This window comes from Phalacrocorax aristotelis, chromosome 19, assembly GCF_949628215.1.
Source record: "Phalacrocorax aristotelis chromosome 19, bGulAri2.1, whole genome shotgun sequence".
NCBI classification, from domain to species: Eukaryota; Metazoa; Chordata; class Aves; order Suliformes; family Phalacrocoracidae; genus Phalacrocorax; species Phalacrocorax aristotelis.
Genome location: NC_134294.1, coordinates 1,659,789 through 1,681,420, shown reverse-complemented (window position 1 = coordinate 1,681,420; position 21,632 = coordinate 1,659,789). Strand labels below are relative to the sequence as shown.

Below are 21,632 nucleotides of genomic sequence, written 5' to 3'. Positions count from 1 at the left end.
TGCCACTGTTGAACATGCGTTACCTTTGACTTGGGGATTTCAATCCACTGGTGTTGCTGGCTGCTGCATCGGGCTCCTTCTGGTGGGGGTGTTTGTTCCCAGGGATAGCAAGGATGTGCTCAACTGGCCTGTCCTTAATCTCAGGAAGTTTAATGTATATAACCTTCACGTTTAACAGAAGAAGGGACACCAGCTGTAGCTTTGAAGTGGGAGGATGGGGTTGGTCTGTTCTCTGTGTGTTCCCAGCACGCGACTGAGTTGTAAGGGTCTGTTTTCAGGGCTTCGAAGAGGTGTTGGGTTTCGGTGCAGCCTGCTTCGCCCGCTGCCAATTCCAGCCACTTCCACAGGATGTGAGCGAGTGCTGCTGGAAAAGGCTTCCCACTTTCTGAGTAAACAGAGCTGTGCGTCTGAGGGAAGTTATTTTTCCCTGTCTATTTAGTCATGGCAGGCTTTTGTTGTAAAATATTGATTCAGGCTTTGCCCTAACAAATTTTCTGAAAGTTGAACGTAAATAAGCTTCAAACCCTTGGCTTTTGAAATGCAGCATCGCGTGGGGATGTCTGCAGAGGCTTATAAAAGGTGTTAGAGTCACAGCTAGGCTCAGATTTGGGCCAAATCTAGATAAAAGCTTGTGAAAAGAGGGCTCTGTTGGCCCTGATAATGTGCTCGATGGGTGTTTCTCCAGGTAAGAGCTCCTTTTGGAGTGTGTTTTCTGACCTGAGTGGGACCGTCTGCAGTTGGTGACTTCCCCGAGAGACACATCAAGGTATCTGGGCTGTGCTGCCATTAACAGCTAATGCAGGGTTTTGATGTAGTTTAGAAATCCAGGTCAAAATCCCTTCTGAACTCACTTGTGTCTTGGATTAAAGGAGAGCGGCGTGACACATCCGCATTGAAAATTGTGGCATGCGTTGAGCAAGATGCAGAAAACACAGATCTTGCCTTCGGGAGCTTGCTATTTCAAGAGCTGCAAATGTTCTTCTAGAGCTTTGGTTAATTCACATCAGACCATGCTGTGGACTGTATTTGCTTCCTCATTTCTATGGCAATTTTTAAAATATTTATCTTTGCGAGCTGAACACCTACTGAAACATCTGTGACTTAAAAATGTTCATTCCCCCCCCAATATAGTTCAGGCAGCCAGAACATGCTGTATCTCTTTGTATGTTTCAGACTCATTTTGACATGCTTGCCTGGCTTATCTTGTTCTATGCTTGTGCAAATTTTGTAGTAATGTGGGCTTTTGAAGGCTTAAGGTAAGTTGGTAAAGCTACTGGAATTTATTTGGGGCTTCTCGTTAGGTTAATATTGATGTGCTGTGGTAATGCTTCCTTCTGCCCCTGGTATTGTCAAACTTCAGATCAGCGGCCACAGCCCCGTCGGCACTTTAAGATGCTTTTAAGGACACCCCAGGTCTCCGCAGCAAGTCGTGCTTGGTGAAAAGATGCTTTTATTTGAGTTAGTTGCGAAGGGGCGATGTTAGGACGTGTCCTGCTGCCGGGCTGCCTCGTACTGGAGGTGTAAAAGCAAGAGGCTGTCGCTGAACGCTGCAAATCATTACCAAAAAATACACTGTAACCTTAGCAAAATCCATACTTTGTGATATACGTGCTGCCTAAGCAGAGCTCCCGGTGAAGCTGCAGAATTTATTGCTCTTGCCATTACCACCTGTGCGGTCTGTCTGCAAGTGACATATTTCAGCAGGCAAAAGATCATCTCTGGTTTGCTGAAGATTTTGGGTTGTCTGGATAAAAAGCAGCTCATAAATATAAAAACCTTGCTGCTAAATCGGGGTGAGTGTGGGAAGAAACGGTCCATCCTAGAACTTTTTACATCGGGGAATCTGTGATATGTATTAATCGTTACAGCTGGCTTTTTATCACGCTGGAGAGCCTGCAATGATATGAGTGATTTATCTGCACTTTAACAAAGGATCACCGAGACCTTAGATGCAGTTACCCTTGTGGGGAGCTTCCAGGGGAGGAGACTGAGCATATGCAGGGTATCAAACCTATTTAAAAAAGCATAATTCTGCAAAAGTCAAATATTTTCAGCGAATCTCTGGTTTTTCTTGTCACTGCTGTTGGATGCACGTGGGATTCTTTTGCGAACATGCAAAAGCGCCTGCCCAAAACACCTTAAACGAGAAAACCAAAGAGCAGCTACTTCTCTACCATTGTTGTCGCATCCATTCCGCAATTACTTAGTTCAGTTCCTCCGTCGAGCAGCCACCTTTAATCTGTCCTGTTGAGTGCATGCCCTTCCTGCATTTGTTTCTAGGCCGGCTGTTTTCTTTCCCCATCGCAGCTGCTGCTGGGGACTCCTGCAAACCTCCTGGTCTGGGAGCGGTGGTGACCAGATCCGCAGACACAGCCGCGCTTTGCGGCTCAGGAGGGGACGTGTGGGACGCTTTAGCCCGCTCTGGATCTGAGCCTTGGATGCTGTGAAATCCTGGGGTTTCATAGTATGTGATAATACGTGGTTTGCCCTGCTCTTGTGCTTGGTACGATGCCGGGATGTGCTTCTCAGTTAGAAAGGGGTGCCCGTTGGGGTGGTGGGAGCGCTCTCGTTTGGGATGTTAACGAAGGGAGATCTTGGGCTGGGGGGGGGAACTGAGTTTATGGTTAAGAGATAGGGATGAATTTAAAACCAGCACAATTTCTGTGACTTTCTGTTTCCGTATTAACATGATGTGGATTTGACATCTATGTTTTTCTTTCCTTTCTTAGTATTTAATACCTAGTATTTTTAAGCCTCACTAAACAACTAGACTTAAGGTACAGCATATGGGATAGAAAGATAACCCTTACTTTTCTCAGTGGTGATGCACCCCTAACTTGGCGATGCTTCCACTTCTCAGTGTGTTGCCTTTTTAATTAGCTGAGGAATAAAATAAAATAAAAAATCCTATAAAAAAGGAACGTAAATTCTTAAACTGCATGGAAACAGCAGCAAATCCTCATCCAGTCTGCTGGGTGGGTCAAACCCTAGCTCTTGTGAAATCTGTTTTAAATTGAATTACAGGGTTGTATTTTCCTGTAGGTGGCTCAGTTGCTTGTGAGGTTTGCTCAGTGGTGTTGCTGGTGCAACCCCTCACGTTGAGGCGCCTGAATCTTCCCTGTGGTTTGAGCCCGATTTCTTTGTCCTCTCAAGCCTTGGTGTCGGAGGGGACGCAGGGCAGTCCTTCCTGTTTTATAATAATAGGGTTACAATCACCACCACCCTGCAGGCTGTTGTGCACGCTTGTATCACCAAAGAGGAAAGTATTTATCCTTCCCTTCCCATCTGCTTCACCTGCTGAAGGATTTAAAGGAATCCTCCGCTCCTTGCTTCAAATGACACCGCTGTTTGCTGGGAGACGGTTGGCTTCCCCCCCACCAAGATGCTGGTTTATGGAAGAAATGTGTTTAGCGTGTGCTCGCCGCCAACACCACATTGACAGTGAATAAAAGAGATGCTGTCTAGACTGCCAGTCACTGAGCTAAGGACGGCTCCGTGGGGTTTTGAGTGATGAGAAGACACACTGCCTCAAAGTCAGTCCCGCCTTGAAGCCGCCGTTTACCTCTTTGCCGGGCTCTGGCGATGCCCTTCACCAACACGCACGTGTCGTGCTCGTGGACCCTTAGGCACAGTTCCTCTCTCATCCGCGTCACACAGTGCGACGAGGGGGTACGTAGTCTTACATTTGCAGAGAACAACGGGTGTTTGCCCTCCCCAGTTAATATCTTCTGCTAAAAAACCCATTACGAATTCAGGCACATTCTGAATTCACATGCTCGAACCCTCTGTACGGTGTCGAGGCAAGCGCTTAAGCTCTGTGCTTGCTTTTCATAAATCTTACTCTTTTCCATCAGCCTTTTATGTCTTGATTAGCGTATCTTTGTTTCCAGCAAGCCCGTCAAAAATAAAACGGAGCTCTTGGCGCTATCTGCATACTCATCTTAAGAGAGAGGCGGTGGTCTGATTTCTTCAGCGCAGGTCAGGGAGCCAGAAACCTCCGGTATTGTAATCCCAGTGCTGTCGAGGGCTTGCTTGACCTCGGCTTCTTGGAGCTTTTGTTCCTTTACCTATAAAGTGGGATTAATTACCGCTGTGGTGCTTACGAGCCAGGCACTGGGACACCCGCCGATGCTGCGCTTTTGTAATGTGTGAAGGCGTTTAAGGTTGCGTTGGGCAGGTACGTGCTACGTGGCCGGAGGGTTTCCTGGCCGGGTGCGCGTATATTGATGTAAATGCCTTTTTTTTTTTTTTCTACCATTGAGAGAGAAAATATTTTCTATATTGTTGCATTGCTGTTTAGCAAATAGATCTGCCTTTAAATTCTCTTTGGTGTGATCCAGCCCTGCTCCTGGGCAATATTTGCTAGATGGTTAACTCGGTAGTTGGCAGCTTTCATCAAAGGCTTTGTACTGGGAATTACACAAACTAGTTTGGAGGTGGCATACAAATTTATTTGATGTTATTAGACAAGTGGACATTGCAAAAACACGCAGTACGTGTTACGGCCGACCAGCTCATCTGCCAGGAGTTGGTATTGGGAGGAGAGCATCATTTGCAGTGCTCATACGCTGATAATGTCCGTGTCGAGATGGTATTAGATACCTAATATCTGGTACCCTGCTTGCTAACGAAGATAAAAACATTGCATCAGCGAACTGCTGCAAAGTCAGCAGTCTGTCTGAAAGCTGTGGATATCGATTTAAATTAAACCTTGGCTACCGAGCCTGCACTAATACACGGCTTTTCCCAGTGCATCCTTCTTTTTCTGGCCTGGAAGTCAGTACCCTTGAGCTTGTCTTCAAATGAAATGTCTTGGGGCAGCTCATGACTTACATTTCTTAGTCTGTAGAGAAGCGTTGCAGTTTGTGAATCCGGACTGCAAAATAACTTTGCTCTATCACAAACATTAAATTCTTCCCCACCCCTCCTCCCTCACGTGTGTGAGAAGCCAAAGACCATGTCACGGCAGGGGAAGCAGAGGCTTGAATGTGAGCCCTTGCATGACAAGTTGCCCCGCTGGTAAACCCCGACCTTGACCTAACATTTGCTTAACTTAATTTTCCTGAGCGCTAAAACTGTGTTCTTCATTCCCGCAGCAAAGCACGAAGCCTGAGTTTTCAGCAGTGTGGGAAACCTAAATCTTGACTGGTTGTCCTACTGCTCAAAGCAACAAGAGATTGCCTGATTTACATGGGCAGCATTGCAGCGTGGCTAGTAATGGTGGTTATTTAGGTCTCTTGAAGTGCTGATAGTTTCTGAAGGAAGTAGCATGGAGCAGTGCATTGTGTTTGCGTGTCTCTCAACAGGCTTTTGGTTTTTTGGGTTAGGTGTGGTTTTTCTTTTGGAAACAACTTCACGCTAATTCCTGATCCTATTGCCCCCTTCTGCATGACTCAGCCAAAAGATAAAGGTCTTAAAGACCCAGAGTTTCCCCAAGTTTCATGGGACAGGAAAGGGAGAGGAGAGATCCTGCCAAAGGCAAGAAAGCTCCAAATCTTGGAGACCAGAGGAGCTACCTGGGAGGAAGAAGGTCCGACCCCCATCGTGTGACCGCAGAGGCAGCGGCAGCTCACCCGCCAGCGATGCATCAGTAGGAAATGACATTTTGCTGCTTCCCGAGCTGCCTGTTCTGCTGGCTGAGCTGAAGGAGGTGGACGCGATCCAGGGCTTTCCCGGCCAAGGAAGTCGCGCGCCGGGTCGGACTCTGACACTTGCCGCGGGCTGCTTTCCTGTGGCAGTGTTTGCTTGACACGTGGGCACCTCGGGGACTGTGGTTTCCTCCGCGTGGGCAGCAGTTTAGTGGGAATTGTGCTGGGAGCAGCTGTTTGGATACATCGGGTTACACTGCGCAAGGAAAAGTTTATTTAAAAAAAAAAAATCCCAACCACACTGAATAAGTGTCTAATGCAGTCTGTCAGAAAATCGGGAATGAGGTCACCCAACACGTTTGGGTACCTCCTGGTTCTGTCAGCAAACCCTTCTCCAGGGTGTTATTTTGCCTGAGCAGGTTTTCTGGGCTGTTTGGACATAGAAATGGGCATGGGGCTATATGGAAATGTAAATCCCGAAATGATGTTTCAGAGTTGTGTTTTCAGACTGATTTTTCATACAGTCAAAACTAGACTGGTTTTTAGATCAGTTTCCCTCAGGGTTAGGCTGTAAATTTGCCTTCGTTTGCCTGAAACCTTTAGACAGATTAACCAGTCTTAGTGGCTTTGGTAGGTTTAACATGTGTCTAGAAACTAAGGAGTGCTGTGTCGTTTTTACAGGCTTTCCTCAAAATAATTAATTTAACTGCAGCTTTCCATGAGCTCCAGACCTGCTGCGCTGTCTTAGCGAAGGAGGGAGGTGACAATTATTTCCAGGATCTGCCATCATGTGTTTGCCTGGCGCTTTTGAGCAGGAGTTCTTGCTGATGAATTATTGCAGGCAGGTTTGGATAGGTACTGAAAACTGCATCGGATGTTTTTATCCGGACAGCCGCTGTGCAAACTGTTTATCCTCGGACAGTGTGTGTTATAACAGAAGCATCTGCATGTCTTCTTGTGAAATCCTCTATTTTCAAGTCTCAAAGCATTATATTCGCTTGTTTAGAGATCACTCTCATTTTCTGGCTAGCATGCAGTTTTTGCCTTCATTTTGAAATGAATCATGATTATTTGTTTTACTAGAAAAAGTTCAGGCGAGAATAATTTTAATTATCAGCTTGCAGGGAGCCGGTAGAGGGAGTGTGTGAGCCCAAAATACTACTTATTTACGTCCCTACAAAATTCAGGGTGATTTCAGCAGAGCGGATGGATCACAAGAGCAAACCTAGGAATGGTCCAGCCGATTATTGCACCAGAGCAGAACGGTTTGTAAAATGGGCCAAATTTGGGTCTCAGTGGCTGGAATGACCCTTTCTCAATTGGGAGAACCCCAGCCAGGGTTGATATTCAGACTTGTGAATTTATGGGGTTGGTTGCAGGGATGTAACGTCGTTGAGCGATTATTGAGATTTCAGAGCTGGAGGCGTGCACATGGAAGCCTGAATTTTTATCAGGGAAACCCGAAGAGGTGGTGCCCTGTGTGTAGATGCCTCGCCCACCCAGATCACCTTTTAACCTAAGGATAAATGTATTTAATGCCCAGTGTGATTCAACTGGAGGCTCGTTGGCCAGCACTATGTGTGTGAGCTCAAGCAGTACCTAAATAAGTAATCTAACAGCTGCTTTTGTGCTGCTAGCACTTATCGAGCCAGATTTCAGCAGGTTTTAAACAACTTAAGCTGGCTTAAGGGTAATAATACTGTCAGAAGAAACTAGAAAGTCTCCAAATCCCGTTTGTTGTGGATGCATTTGAGGGGTTTTGCTGGATGTTGGAGATCTCGGCTTGTTCAGCAGCGTTCTGCACAGGTATCTGGAGGCAGTCTTGGTGCCTTTGCTTTTTGGTCTGGTTCTTGGTTTGTTAATATTTTATTAAGCTTTTAGGCCAGTTCTGAGGTTTTTGTCCTGTTTACTCCATTATAGAATTTGAAGGACAGATTTTGCTATGTACACCTGAAGTGTGGCACCATTAACCTCTGATGTTTCCTCTTGTTCTCATGAACCATGCACTAGAGACAAATATATAGAACATGGACCACCTGGGTTTGTATTCCTAATCCAGAATAAACCTCAAATTTTCTTTCTCCTTTTCACTATTTTAATTTTGTAGGAAGATAGATCAGTCAGAATTTATTTTTAGGTTGCTGTGCTGTTTGTGCAATAAATCTTGCTGCGTAATGTTACATTACTATGTTTTTCTGAAAGCTCAGAGTAAAAATGAGCAGGAATCTAGAATAGCTGAGGGTTGGCCCATCACTGGGGTGGGAGGGATTTCTGGTGACTCTCTAAGCCTTTTTATTACAATAATATCAATTAAAATTCAGTTGTAATCATGCAGTTTCATTACAGTATGGTGCAGGTTATATGGTGCTGTAAAATGAAGTAGTGTAATTTTGAATTCGTCTCTGGAGTCTCTATAACTGGTTTAACAGGCAAAACACGTGGCAGGGAGGTAGTGCTGAAAGTTATATATTTGAATTTTCAAACTTGCAGGTGGAATTTAAGAAACCTTTATTTTCATGGGTAAAGCTAGGTCTTATATGAAAGAAAAAAAAAGTCAATTTCCTGTTGAGAGGCAGCTAAAGGGAAAAGCTGTGCTTCAAAGAACTTGTAATTGCATGTTTTGGAGGGATAAGAAGCAAAGCGTGGTGCAGGTGTCCCTGAGGTCTTGGTCGTTCATCTGGGCGCGATGCTCGATGGCAGTGCAGACAGGATATTGCTCATCGTTCGGTTTCCCAGAGGCTTTGTTTTCTTTTTTTGAATAAAATCTGCTTTTTTTTTCCCCATTGTTGAACTTGTCTAGCAGTTGATTTTCAAATGGGTGAGCTCTAACTGGTACAAGTCTTAGAGGACTGGAAACATCATGTTATTTAACAGTGTTTATCCCTTCCCCGAATCCCATGGCTCCCGCATACCTTTTGCTCCCTGTGCTGTTGCTTTCATAAAATAGTGTGCTTCTACCTAGGAAATAGTGCTTTATTTTTCCTCTTAGATCACTAGAAAAGGGCTCGGGGCTTCTGTTGGGCAACTGGTAGTAGCAAAACCTGAACGGTTTGGGGGTGGAAGCTGCCATTGAAGTCCTTGATGGCACAGCTGCATGAGACAAGCAATAAAACATCATGCAAGAATAATCCTTTCCAATACAGATAGGGATTTTTTTCAAGGAAAGCAGCCTAAGACTTCATATTAAATGTGTCCATCTGGTGGAATAGGCTTTTTTTTTCTTTTAAACCGAGTAAGAGAATAAGCCTAAAAGGTCTAAAAGTCTCCATGAATGCTACCCCACCGTGCCGATGGGGCTGTTGAGAAGCAGAATAAACAGTTGCAAAGAATGAGGAAGAGTCTGGAGTGGGTTAGAAGGAGTTGCTCTCTTCCACCCCTAAAATAATGCCGTAGCTCTTGGTTGCCAAGTGCAATTAATTGTTCTGTTCTGCAGAGTCCCTTTCTCCTTCCAGCAGAAGCAGTCATCCAGCCAGGGCTGGGCCCTTTCGTACACCTTTTTTTTTTTTCCTTCCCTGGGTGAGAACAGAGCTCTTACGATTATGTTTGGAGAGAGAATTTTTTGTGGCATGTGAAAATGAGCATTCCCTTATGACTAATGTGCTCTGACTCAGTACTATTACACGGCCTCTTGTTTTCATTCAAGAACTTTCCCTTGGAGGCTTTTTTCCCCTAAAATCTGTTGACTTCTTTTTTTTTTTTTAAAAAAAAAAAAAAAAAGCCAGGTCAAAACCCCTGTGGGTTCAAGCACTTCTTAAAACAGCTGAGAGTTGCGGAGACGAGGAGGTAGTTCAGGATGGGAACCACTGATGCCACCCACGCCTGTGAATTGGGGTCCATGGGACCGGCAGAGATGCCTGCAGGTAGGAAAACCTTCTTGGGTCGAGAGGGGTTTTGCAGGAGCAGGCTCCTGGCTGCCTGATGGCTCTACCAGGCTTCGAGAAGTGCTTAAACCTGGTGGTTTTTTTGCCTGCATTTAATATTTTTCATCTCTTTGTTCCACTGCAGCAGATAATTACTTTAGCAGAATAAATAGCAAGCTCTTAAATAATTTCAGGAGGGGAGAGAGGGAAAATTGAAGTGCTCTGAAAGGAGGAAAAGAGTTATAAAATGTTTTGCCAACTGGCAGAGACACAGCTTTTAGGACGGGGCCAGGCAAATTTGATCAGCACTGGCGGAGCTCTGTTTCGATTGCCCTTCTAGCGTTTCTTCGCGTGTTATTTTAAGCAGCTGCGATTCCTCTTTGGTAGAGCTTTAGGCTAATTTCTGAATGCCGTAAAATGATTCTGCCGCTGGAATATAAAGGCACTTCTCTGGGGCCAGGACGGGTGTAGGGTGCAAAGTGTAGTATGATGCTTCAAGGGGCTCGTGTTGGCCCTCACAGCGATCGATCCGAGCAGAACAGGGCTCCCGGATCTGTCCCGGCAAGTTAATTGAATTGCATGTACTTTTGGACGAGGCACAACTGCTTTAAATCCCTTTGCTGCGGCTTTTTAAGTGCTGGGAGATCCATTTTAGCCCGTGTACAGCTCGTGAAGTCCAGCTCAGTGCAGGCAGAGAGTGCCAGGACGAATGAGAAAGCACCTACTGCATCCCCCCAAAATGCCAACAGGACAGAAACGCTCTGTTCTGCTTGTCAGATTACTAGTAAAAACACTGGTGTGGGACTTTTTCTCGTGGATCTGCTGAATAATTGGTAACAGGAGTTGGCTGGGGTGCTTTAGTCTTACTGACTGCCTGGCTTTCTTTTCCCTTTTTCGATGTTGGAGCAGGGTTATAGGACAGGGCTTTTGCTGCTTTGCAGTCCAGGGGTGGTTATTCCTAGCCCACTGTTCCTATGCCATAAGACCAGAATCTGCATCCGTGGCAGGTCAAGCTTGAGGGGTTATTTTGACGGCAACTTGCCTTTTGGGAGTTGAGTTTAGTGCTAGTCTTGTTTTCCTTAAGAAAAATAACATGGCGTGGGTGTGAAAACATAGAGGATGGTTATTTTTTATGCTCAAATGTTTAGAAGGCAAGGACCTAGCAAAGTAGATGCATTTGACTAATATTATACTTGATCATGTAATATCTGGTGGTCTGGTAAGACCAGGGAAAACTCGGTGCAGCTTTTCCATCCCCAGATCTGCACGAGCACATGCTATTTGAGGCATTGAGGGCTTTCCCTGTTCCTTCTGCCTTTTTAAAATTGGCCTTAGAGATGCTTTTCTAACCCCCAAGCTGTTTTGTGCCTGTGATTAACTTGCTGTGTTGTGTCGTTCCCAAGTCTGCTCCAGAGGATTGGAATTGGGATTTAGTAATTGGGGGGCGGGGAACCCCTTCCTAGCTGGGTGATAGTTCCTGCACTTCTCAGCTGACTTCCTCCGGCAGGTTTTGGACATTATTTAAAGGGTAAATAAAAGCTGTTGGGAAACACACATAATCTTTGCTTTTAAACCTTAATAACACAACAGATGTCTTGTGTGAACCTGTCGAGCCAAGGCTTATGTTCGGCGTTGTCACCCGCAGGTGTCCCATTGTACCTGATTTGGATGCAAATGCACTTCTGTTTGGTTCTCTAGCACGTTTTTAGGGTGTGAAACACCTTCTGCTCCGCCTGGGTAGATGTGCTGCTCTGTCTTCCCAAGCTGCGAGCTAGGGACCAGCCCTCCTTCCCCCGACCTCCCCAGCTCCCAGCGAAACCGCATCCCGAGGTTGGAGTACCAGCAGCCTTTGGCTTCCTGCCATTCTGTGTCAAGATGGAAATCAGCACATACGCTTCATGACTATAGATGCTTTTGCCTTGGGAAAGACCTGATTCTCTGTTTTTTAATTATATTTTTAGTTCAGCTTGGCTTTTTTTTTTTCTTTAGTTTTCCATTTCTTAATCTTTGGGAATTTCTGTATTATCTGCTGCGTAATGCAGTTTGCTGGCAGCAGCAGCGCTTGTGCCTTTCTCTGTCATAACATTGACTCTAAGAAGGATTTCTGACACGGGGAAAACGCGCGGAGCATCTGTTAAGATGATAACTGTAAGTTTAATTTTGACGTGGTTTCTGCCGCAGATTGACAGCCCCTAGGATTTTCTGAAGCTGCTTCATCAGGGAACCTGACAAAACTAGAGAGTAATGCTGTCGAACGTAATTTCTCTGAGCATGAATTAGTTGTCATGGCAAGCTTTTCTGTCCCGCGTCTCCGCCGTCTGCTATTCCCATGGCTCTCCAGCTTGGTGTGTGCCGGGATGGGAAACCCTGGGTTTAGCTGGGGAAGATGGGTTGCATCACTGGAAGCTTGTAACAGCTTTCGTTTATTCCTGATAGCTGGGTAACTTAAATTCCTTCCAGCCATCTTTTCTGCGATACTGAGTGTTTAGTAAAAGTAAAATAATGGGGTTTATGACCAACATGGTACAAGTTTCTTGTATTTAAATATGTTGAGCAAAAAGCAGTGTCTGGTCTTCCCTCTTGAGGAGCAGGTTTGCTTCCTGGGCTTGCTGCAGGTGGGACTGTGTTGATCTGCATCCCACCATCCTGGTTGATCTGGGACCTGGGGATGGCTGGGCAGCCTCTGCCTCATGGAGCTGGGAGAAACTGGTGCTGAGCAACATAAGGGCTGAGAGCTGGCCCTGCTTTGGGTCCTTCATTACAACTTGCTGTGCTAGGAAAAGTTATAAAAAGGGAATTTGTGATTGCAGTTTCTGGAAAAGAAAGCCCCTGTGTTGTCCTCATGAGCTGTTAGTTTGTTTTGAGCTGTCGGTGCATGTGCAGTCACGGAGCAGTTGCTTTCCTTGGTCTTCACCCAGCGGCGTTGGAAGGGGAAACTGTCGCCGCTCTCACCAAAACAGGTCGGCTGCGTCCTTGGAAATAGGGTCCAGGGATTTGTTGTGCAGCGACGCGCATGGGTTTAACTGCACGCCACGCCAACTGGTCAAATTGGACACAGCCGCTTGTTAAGATGGATTTATTTCATTGCATGTTTGTCATTGGTACGTTATTTTATACTTAAGATGTTCTGAATAGCTGGAGATACAATACTGGATATTCCAGTTCTTTAATCAGCAGTAAATCCCGTGGGAGTATTTCTTTCCTCACCTACTGTCAGTAAGCAACTGCATGCAGGTACTTAATAAAAAAAAAAGGGGGGGGTGTTAAGGGAGAATGGGACAAGGATTTCCCCCCCCGCAAGCTGCTGAGAAGCTGCTTGGGGTAAAGCAGGCTCCCTGGTGAAACTGGTTTCGCAGGGAAGGAGGGGCTGCAAAGGTGTCGATCTCACCTTGGGTTGCTCTCGATTCGGTGGGGATCCCTTTCCCCATCGCTGCCCGGCCCCGCGGTGCAAAGCAGCTGGGACCACCCGTGCGGCAGCGTGATGCCTTCTGGTGCCCAGCGAGGGAGCGGGGGTTCGAGAGGCTGCAATTCCGCCAGCGGGTTTATTTTTTTGCTCTCTCTGGTACCATCTGTAGGCGACGGTAGGGCTGAGAGCAGTGAGAGGTGAAGTGAACCGGGAAAATGTTGCACTGATGGAGAACGGCTTGTTCCTAAATCATGTGCAGGCTCCTTCAAAGCGTTGCACAAGCCACGTCCTCGACTTGGAATTTGCAGGGGCAGAACTCAATAACCTTTGATGTAACACGCACAGTTTGCAGATGCATATCTGATGCTATTAATTTTCTTTGTGACCTTACTGTTGTCTTTCCTCCCCCCACCCCGGCCCCGTGAAGCTGTGAAGTGGAATGCCATGGCCAGTTCCTCGGACAGTGAAGATGACGGTTTCATGGCTGTGGATCCAGAAGACGCCGTGGTCGAAGGGACAATGGAGCAAGACGATGAGCCGCACGCTGAGCTGGAGGTCGAGGAGACAAGGCATAACAGATCAATGTTGGAGCTCCCAGAAGAGGTTTTGGAATATATCCTCTCCTTCCTTTCACCCTATCAGGAGCACAAAACTGCCGCCCTTGTCTGCAAACAGTGGTATCGACTAATCAAAGGTACAAACAGGTGTAGTGAGAGTGCGTGGTTTGTTTTTTTTTAACTGTGGGAACACAGATTCATATCCCAGCTGCTCTTGGCTTTGCTTTGCCTCGCCTGTTGTTTTCCCCTCAAACTCAGAAATGCAACTTCTGCAAAATGCCAGAAAAATAGCTACAGCCGTCGGGTCGCTTGCTTTGCTGAAGGCACTGCTAATAATGGCGCAGAATTGGGCCCCTCAGCCTCGCCTGTAGTTTAAAAGAGAGAAACCCCCAAACCCCCACAACAGAGCAGCTCGCTTACGTTGCTTTTGAATGTTCCCTGTGCGCTGCTGACGTGCAGCGCTGTTGACCTTGCTTCAGGCTTCCTCTCTACCACGCAGCAGCCCCCGTTGCCGGCATCCCATGTCTAATGTGGCTGTAATTGTGCTTCGTTTGCGTCTTGCTCAGTAATTAACATTCCCAAAGCTTACGCTTTCGGCTGGAAACAAAACCGTGTCTGGTTCTTACAGCTCTGTTGAAGATAAGTGGTATATAAAATCTACATTAATATAGATCTACATATTCACGCTTCCTGAAAGAGTAGCCCTGAGATACAGATACTTCACTTTGCCTCTGCAGCATTAATTCTGAAGCCTTATGGGGATATTTTAATGCTAGATATATATGATACGACAAATAGGTAGGTAAAGCTGGGACAAGGATACAAGCAAAGCTATCTGCTTCAGTATTTTTTGCATACACGGCATGATTTCTGTTACGTTTCTGTTGGGGACACACATTTTGATTGCAAGCTTAATTAAAAAACAGGCAGTTTAAGAGGAGACCACAGTTAAATCTGAAGGAAATGAGGCACGCTGCTGCGCGAGGGTAACTTGTTTCTTCTGGAAAATGCAGAGCGAGTGTCGGGTGAGAAACGCCTTTGGCAGGCGTGTGGGGTGATGTCTAATTTGTGGACTTCTCTGCACATGTAAAAGCATTGCTCAGATTCCAGGCATTTTCTGCCTTGCCCAGAGTTTAACAGGCCGGAGGTTAAAAAAAACAGAGCTTCTTCAGAAGGGAGCATCGCACAAAATCACTCCTTTTGCATAATTTTGGGTCAGCAGCAGCCCGCACCCCTGTTGAAAGGCTTTTCAAGTGTCCGCAGCCCTTGAGTCGCTGCTTGGGTGCACTTTCTCACGAGTGCTTTTTCCTGGAGTGGCCTTCAGAGATGCAAAGGATGCAGCTGGAACGAACAAGCACCTGGTGATTCACCCCAAAAGAGACTCTGCGGAACATCCCTGGAGCAGAGGGGAGGGATGAGCAGCCTGAGGCGCAGCATGGCGTTGCAGTGAGTTGTCAGAGTCTCAGGTTTCAGGGGGTGAGTGGTGCTGGGCAGCCGTGCCATTTTTGCAGCAATCATAGCAAAAAAAGAAAAAAAAAAAGAAGGGAGTGTAATTGCTAACCTGCTCTCCACAAAGCGGAGAGGTCACTTGAGGAAAATGCTTGATTTGTTTTCTTCTGGTTAATTTTTCCTGTTTGTCAGGATACATCTGCTATGAAATCCTATAGTTCGGGTTACATTTCCCGTGTGACTCTCGGGGACCAGCTGCTTGAGGACCCCAGGCTTCAATTTTTTTTTTTTTTTTTTTTTTTAAAAAAAACTTCCTGCTTTATATCCCAGAGTGTGATTTCTTGCTGGTGGTGTTCCTGGCACAGGGCTTTCAGTAAGCAAATCCTTGGGAAAAAACGTTGGCAGGTTGTGGCACCCTCAGTGTGAGGGCCGCTGTAGCATAGCGGATGCCACCGAGCATCTGCTGAGCTGCTGCAGCCATGAATCTTCACCTGACCCTTCTCTTTCCGCGGGGAGCAGTCTCTGACCCCTCTTGGCGCAAACGCAGACACATGTACTCCATGTGCAGAATTAATTGCAGCTCTGGGGCTGGCCTGCTCCGCCGGAGGAGCTGTCGTCAGCCAAATCCACTCCCTCACACAGCTAAGAAGGGATGTTTTCACCTAAGACACGCTGACTTTTATCACCAGTGTTTCCTCTTGTATTTATTTTAGATTCCTGTGCAGTAGCTGCGTGCACACTCTTAAAACTTTATGATTGCATGATATTTGTCCTCAAAGGTCCATTAAGAGAAGGGCAGCTGCTCCTCTGGGGGTGTGATTAGGGGACAGCAGGCTTGTGCTGCAGCAGATGAGGCTGAAAACCAGCTCTGCAAAGGCATCACACATGCTTACCTTTCACAAAGGCTTTGCTTTACCAAGCTAGAGCTGACAGATACCGGAAATGTAGTGAATCTGTTCAGTGAATGTTGCTGATTTTCCACATTTGCAGAGTCCCTCTTCTTTCTTCTCTTTAATCCTCTGAATTTCCACCAGCGTATTTATGATCTAAATGCAGGGCTTCTTTATAATTGCTGTCACGCTGCTTGTGCAACTGTGCAGGCATAGTTTGTTCCTAACGTGCCCCAAATTTTGCTGACATCTTGTTTTTCCCTAGGTGTGGCCCATCAGTGTTATCACGGCTTTATCAAAGCAGTGCAAGAAGGAAATATTCAGTGGGAGAGTCGCACTTACCCCTACCCTGGCACCCCCATCACACAACGCTTCTCACACAGTAAGTAGCTGCTGGGAAAAGCTCCGCTCACCCTCTTCAGCTCTGATTTGCACCAGAAAGCTGTAACGAGGGGTTTGCACTGTGTCACTTGCCATCTAGCAGTGCCACGCGTGCCTGCCACTGCGGCGGAGTTTCAACCGGTGGGTGTAACACACAGCTCTGCCAACACAAGCGCTTTGCACAAGAATAGGGATTCGGTAGCTCCTTGTCATGGTTATTGGCTCCTTGCTCCTAGGAGGTGTTAATGGAGCTAGGGCGGGATTTGTGCTTTCTCGTTTTGCACGTTTTATGTGCAGGTTTCATCTGCAGCTCCCCTTCGAGTCTGAGCTTTGTGCCCCCTTCCCCTTTGTGTCCCCTCACTCGGTAGTGACTTGAGTCCAGTGGCTGTGGAAGCCAGCGAGCCCGCATACGCGCAGCACTCGGATGTACGCTGGCTGCTTTTACAGCAGGTCGTCTCCATCTGTGAGCAATACAGTTTGGAGAAGGCTGAGTGTGGCTTGCTTCAAAATAAAACACAGAGCTGCACGCGAGAAGCGTTGAGGCAAGCGTATTTGCCGATAGAAGTAAGCAATTCGGTCGACAACGCCGCTTAACGTATGGGTGAATTTTTGCCCTGCTTCCAAGTTCCTGGAAGAGAACAGAAAAAGCATTCCTGTTGAGGGAAAGATATTTAAATCTTGTTATTTGTACTGCAATAGCATCGAGCTGCCTCAGCCTGCTCTGCCAGGCGACATAGTCAAATAGGACAAAAAATTCAGTCCTTGTGGCTTCGTCGCTGGGTCTGAGCCCTCCGGGAGGTGGTTCTTCCAGAAAGCAAATTTCATTTTTCTAAAGGTAAATAAACATGGTGTAAGCGGTGCAATTCCAAGAACGAGCAGGCATAAAATTTTCATATTCCCAAGTAATAATTTATGAAGCAACCAATGTGCAACTTCCTGCCAAGACAAGTACAGGAGACACTGCAGGAAGCTCTGGTGAAGTCATTGTGCTCTTCAAAGATCTCCTTGTTCTCCTAAAGAATAAAAAAAGACACCACTGCTTACAGCTTTTTTTTAAGCACCCGTGCTAATAAAGCGCTTATTGATGACTTGCAGATTTGCGTGTATTTCCCCCACAATTTTTGCAACCTTTTTGCAACTGGTGAGCTTTAAGGCTAGCTGGAAATTACCTGAAAAAGGGCCCAAATATTGCACCAAAGGCTGCTGTGTGCTCTTTATTCTGCTGCCCACGGGGGGCTTCCTCTGAGCATGCCGCTGTTGTACTTGATCCAAAATGAGTTGTCTTACCAAAGCTGCTGCCCTCGGAGCGTGTAATCTGTGTTAGCCTTGCTATTTGGCAGTGTCCTGGCTCTGGTCAGCCCTTGGTCACTACAGAAGCATCATTAACACACTCTATGCACAGAAAGCTAATCTAGATTAAGTTTGTTTGCTGAATTAAACTCTTTTTTTTAAGCAGTTTTCCAGATCTGCGGTATCTGCTTCCCCTACAGCAAAACGGTGTGAGTTTGTGGGTAGATTCAATATTAAAGCTATAAATGGTTAAAAGCAAAAATTCAAACTGAATCTCTATATCTATGACCTAAAATACTATGGTATGATGAGCCAAGGTGAAGTAAAAAAAGGAGTTTGGGGGGCGGGAGTGAGGGAGGATTCACAGACGCCTTTTTCAGGGGTGAGTGATGTGCCAGGTTTTGTGGGAAGAGGTCATCTACCAGGCATGAGTCGTTTGAAGTCAACAGGCAACGGTAACTGGCATCAAAGAAGCAGCTTGGGCGCTCACTCCCCCAGGATTTATTAGGAGTATCCCAGAAGTGCTGGTACGGAGCATAAAAGGACAAGCAAAAGAATTCTAAATAGTTAGAGGTCACTATGTCTTCTATCAATTCCGAAGGGAGTAATAGGAAAAAATGTTTGATAAGGAATAATTAATGGCAGTTACTGACGTTTCACGGGGAGGGAGGGTTTGGCAAGGTCTTTGATCAGACAACAACTGATAACAAACTTTACAGATGAGCTGTAGGTTTTCTAAAGGATTTGAAGCTGCAGAACATCATACAATATCAATAATGCTATTTTTTTTAGATACAAACTTACAGAAAGAAATACTTGGTCGCATAGGGTTTTGAGCCGAACACCAGGTATAGTTTGCAGTAGTCATCTCATTTTTTAGGCCTAACGTATGAACCTACGAATACCATAGCAGGGCGATGACTCATGTGGTTAAATAACTGGCCGCAATCAGAAAGCGATGTCGGAAGGCGCAGGAATGCAGAAACGGAAAAGCAGCAGAGGAATGCTGACCGTTGTGCCAGAAATATTGATCCTTTGATGGAAGAGTGACTAATTTTAAATACTGATTATTTTTTTTTTTCCATGCAGTCTGGGGAGCATGGCACCAACATGATGACTAATTAAAGCAATTTCGTGGGTTTACCCTGAGAGGCAGGGGAGAGGTAAAAGCTGGAATGTTGTTTGTTTTACAGGATGGGCTGCTTTTCTACCAGAGCTACAGCTCTTCAGATCACCTAGCCTTGCTCGATATATCGCTGCCTTTTGGCTGCACTGAGTCCCTGGACTCCAAGGAGCAGGAAAATAGTGTTTTAGAGAGTGAGATAGATTTAGGATTTTTTTTTTTCCCCACCCTGAAGACATGGAGGCACTTGCAGAGCTGAGTTTTCTGAGATCTGGAGCATTTTTATCGTGCCGTAACTTGCGGCGTAGTTGGTGTAAACACGTGTGCCAGCCGGCAGGACCGGGCGCTTTCATCTGCAGCCCTACCTCCTCGGTGCCGCCGTCCTGCCGGCTCTCGTGCCAAGCGCGGTTGGGCGCGGAGAGGTTACCTCCAAAACCCAGCCCCGCGTTGGAGGAAGCGGTGCCAGCAGTTCAACGTACAACGCTTGCAGCATCAGCTTGGCAGGGTCCTCCTGGGAACGCCAACACTGAGGGCTGTCAACCTTTAGCCGCAAAGCTGCGGCGCTGTTTTGAGCCGAGGGCTGCTTAGCAATGGTATTTCAATAGCCGGGCTTCTTTCCCCTCTCTCTGATGGGGAATACGACCTTTGAACTTGGATGGGTTACTTTATTTGATGTAGTCGAGGTTTAAAAAGTCAGTGCCCTTTAATTATCGCAAAGGGCATGTGTTTTGCATTCAGTTTTCCCTTCGCAGTTGATCCTTACTTTGGTTACCTTGCGCTCCGTGTGAAAGTCCCTGATGCTTTGCTGTGCAGTGGAGAGGGCAAAGAGAAATGCGTTCAAATCAAGCTGGCTTTGCGATCTGTTTGGGTATCAGTGTCTTCAAACACCAGAAATATTTATTCTCTTCATTTCCAGTTAAAAGGATATACCATCTCTGCAATACTAAAACTCTGGGACACGCTGAGTTTTACTGGGACTTAAGTGTTTAAAAAAGGGGGAAAAAATAAAAAAAACAAAACCTAAAAATCCACCCAGAGGTCTCCAGCTGGTTGTTTTCCATGCAAAAAAGAGCTAAAGGCGCCGGGGACTCGCACTTTCCTCCCCAACTTGTTCTACACCTTTGCAAGGCTGGTATAAACTGGAGTTTTCACTTGTGCTTTTTTTTTTTCTTCTAATTTCCCCCCCACCCCTTCCCGAACTGATCTGTCTTCCTCTGCTTCAGCAGCTTTAAACAGCTTGCTAAGAAGAAGTCGGAAAGCACAGTTTAAATTATTTTGTTCTAGGATTAAAATACACGCCATGTGGACGTCATGGTGCCTGTCTGGCTGGCCTGTTTTAAATCCAAATAGAGGAGAAGAATGCTGCCACCTCCCCTCAAAAAATAAGAAGTGAGTTGTGCTGTTGCGTGAAAGCCGTGCTTGCCACAGGTTTGGCGTGGGGAGGAGGTAGGAGGCTCTCAACCTGTCACGGTTTAGGTAGTGACTAGATTTCGAAGGAAACTAAACTTTTCAAGGAAGGTTGAGCAGAAAAACAGCGGCATTGCTTTGCACCAGGTTTTAATTGCACGTACTTAGGGTGCAAAGTGATGGTTGGTTCCTTCCTGGGTGGAGGTGACATTGCAGCCTACAACGGGTCTTACCGTGTAAAAATGAGATGGAGTCGAACCCTAAGGAGCCATAAAAATGCTGTTAATCAGCATTTCTTCCTCGATCCCAGCCCAGGTAAATCCACTACATCTCTCTTTATATATCCTCCACCCCAGAGAGCTCTCCGGAATGATGTGCCGTGGCATGTAGGTGTGTATTAGTTTGGCAAGATGTGGGCTGAGATGGAGACAGTTCGGTTGCACGTAACGACGTCTCGTGGATGCACACTGGGGAGAGCTGGGTGGTCTCACCCCACGAGCACCCCCCATGTCTCCAGCTCCCCTGTCCTGCTGTGTGGTCAGCAGAGCGCCCTGGACTTGTCACTAAAAGCCAAGGGCATGAGGGGTGGTGGCTTTTCAATAGAGGATCTGCATGACAAGCCCCAGGTCAGACAAAGGGACCCTCTGCAAAGGCCACCAGGCGTCATCGCATCCCCCGCCGAGCCATGGTATTGTCTGCAGGCGCTTGAATGTGCCGGTTTACGGCGTTGCGATTCATTCAGAGCAGCGAGATGAATATCGCTGGCATACGTATGGGTGGGCTGCGTTAGAGAGCTCTTTAACGCTGGAAATACGTACCTCCAGCCTGCAAAATGAGGGCTGCGGGGTTGGATCATTGGAAACCAGGGGCGTGCTTATACTGGTCTAGAGCGAAGCTGGAAGCAGGGACATCTTCACATGGGGATTTGCTCTGAATCGTTTTCTCTTGCTCCCAAAAGTAGGTTCTCAGCCTTTCATTCCAGATGTTCCTTTTTTAGGCTTTTCTTCTATCTTCTCGCTGCTGTTTAAAAAGATAAAAAGCCTTTTATGTCTGTACAAGCTCTGGAGCAGTCCTGTGTCCCCTCAGGTCAGCCCATCTTGGATCTATTTTTATTTTTTAACTGGTGAACAGCTACATACGTGTGGTGGAAAGAGAGGGAAGGAACGGCCAACCTGCACCCCTGCCATGTACCTACCTCTGCTTTTGCCTCAGCACAGAATAAATATTGGTTCTTTTTATCGAAGCCGCTGTACTTGCAGGCTAATCCTTCACCTTGTCGCTTCCCTTGTGCTGGTTATTCACGCCGGCGCGTGGTCCCCAACCTGGAGGTGCTCGGCGGAGGGGCTCCTGCTGAACCACAAGTACTTCTCCCCTCCGTCTCAGACCCAGGGCCAGATGCTGCCTGGGGCCATGGGCTGCCCACTTGAACTTTGACTTTTCCTCTTGCTTTTCGTGTTGGGCAATATATCGCTTGTCATCGCGAGGGTGATGACTCCTGCTCCCTCCGAGCCCCGGCTGGTACCCTTCAGTGTTCCCAGAGCATAAAACACTGCGGCTTTCTACTATGCACTGGTGCATGTGTGCACAGATGTGATTTATTGCAGGTTTTCGCCTCGCTAGACTTGATAATAGATGCTCAAGGAATCACTGGGGAGGCCTTGCTCATGCTGAAAGGGTTTAT

At 46.6% G+C, this 21,632-nt stretch overlaps 1 protein-coding gene across 3 annotated transcripts in view; it reads left to right on the top strand.

Annotated features, from left to right (window-relative positions):
- FBXO42 (F-box protein 42) overlaps positions 1-21,632 on the top strand; it is a 50,095-nt gene that overhangs the window by 2,346 nt on the left and 26,117 nt on the right. For 2 of the 3 annotated variants that reach the window (XM_075113722.1, XM_075113723.1), the window contains 2 exons: positions 13,282-13,548; positions 16,016-16,132. In XM_075113722.1, the coding sequence (XP_074969823.1) occupies positions 13,299-13,548; positions 16,016-16,132 (367 nt within the window). In that variant the 5' untranslated portion in view covers positions 13,282-13,298. Of the gene's footprint in view, positions 1-9,347; positions 9,449-13,281; positions 13,549-16,015; positions 16,133-21,632 lie in introns of those variants that run through there. The other variant, XM_075113721.1, reaches the window with a different exon arrangement.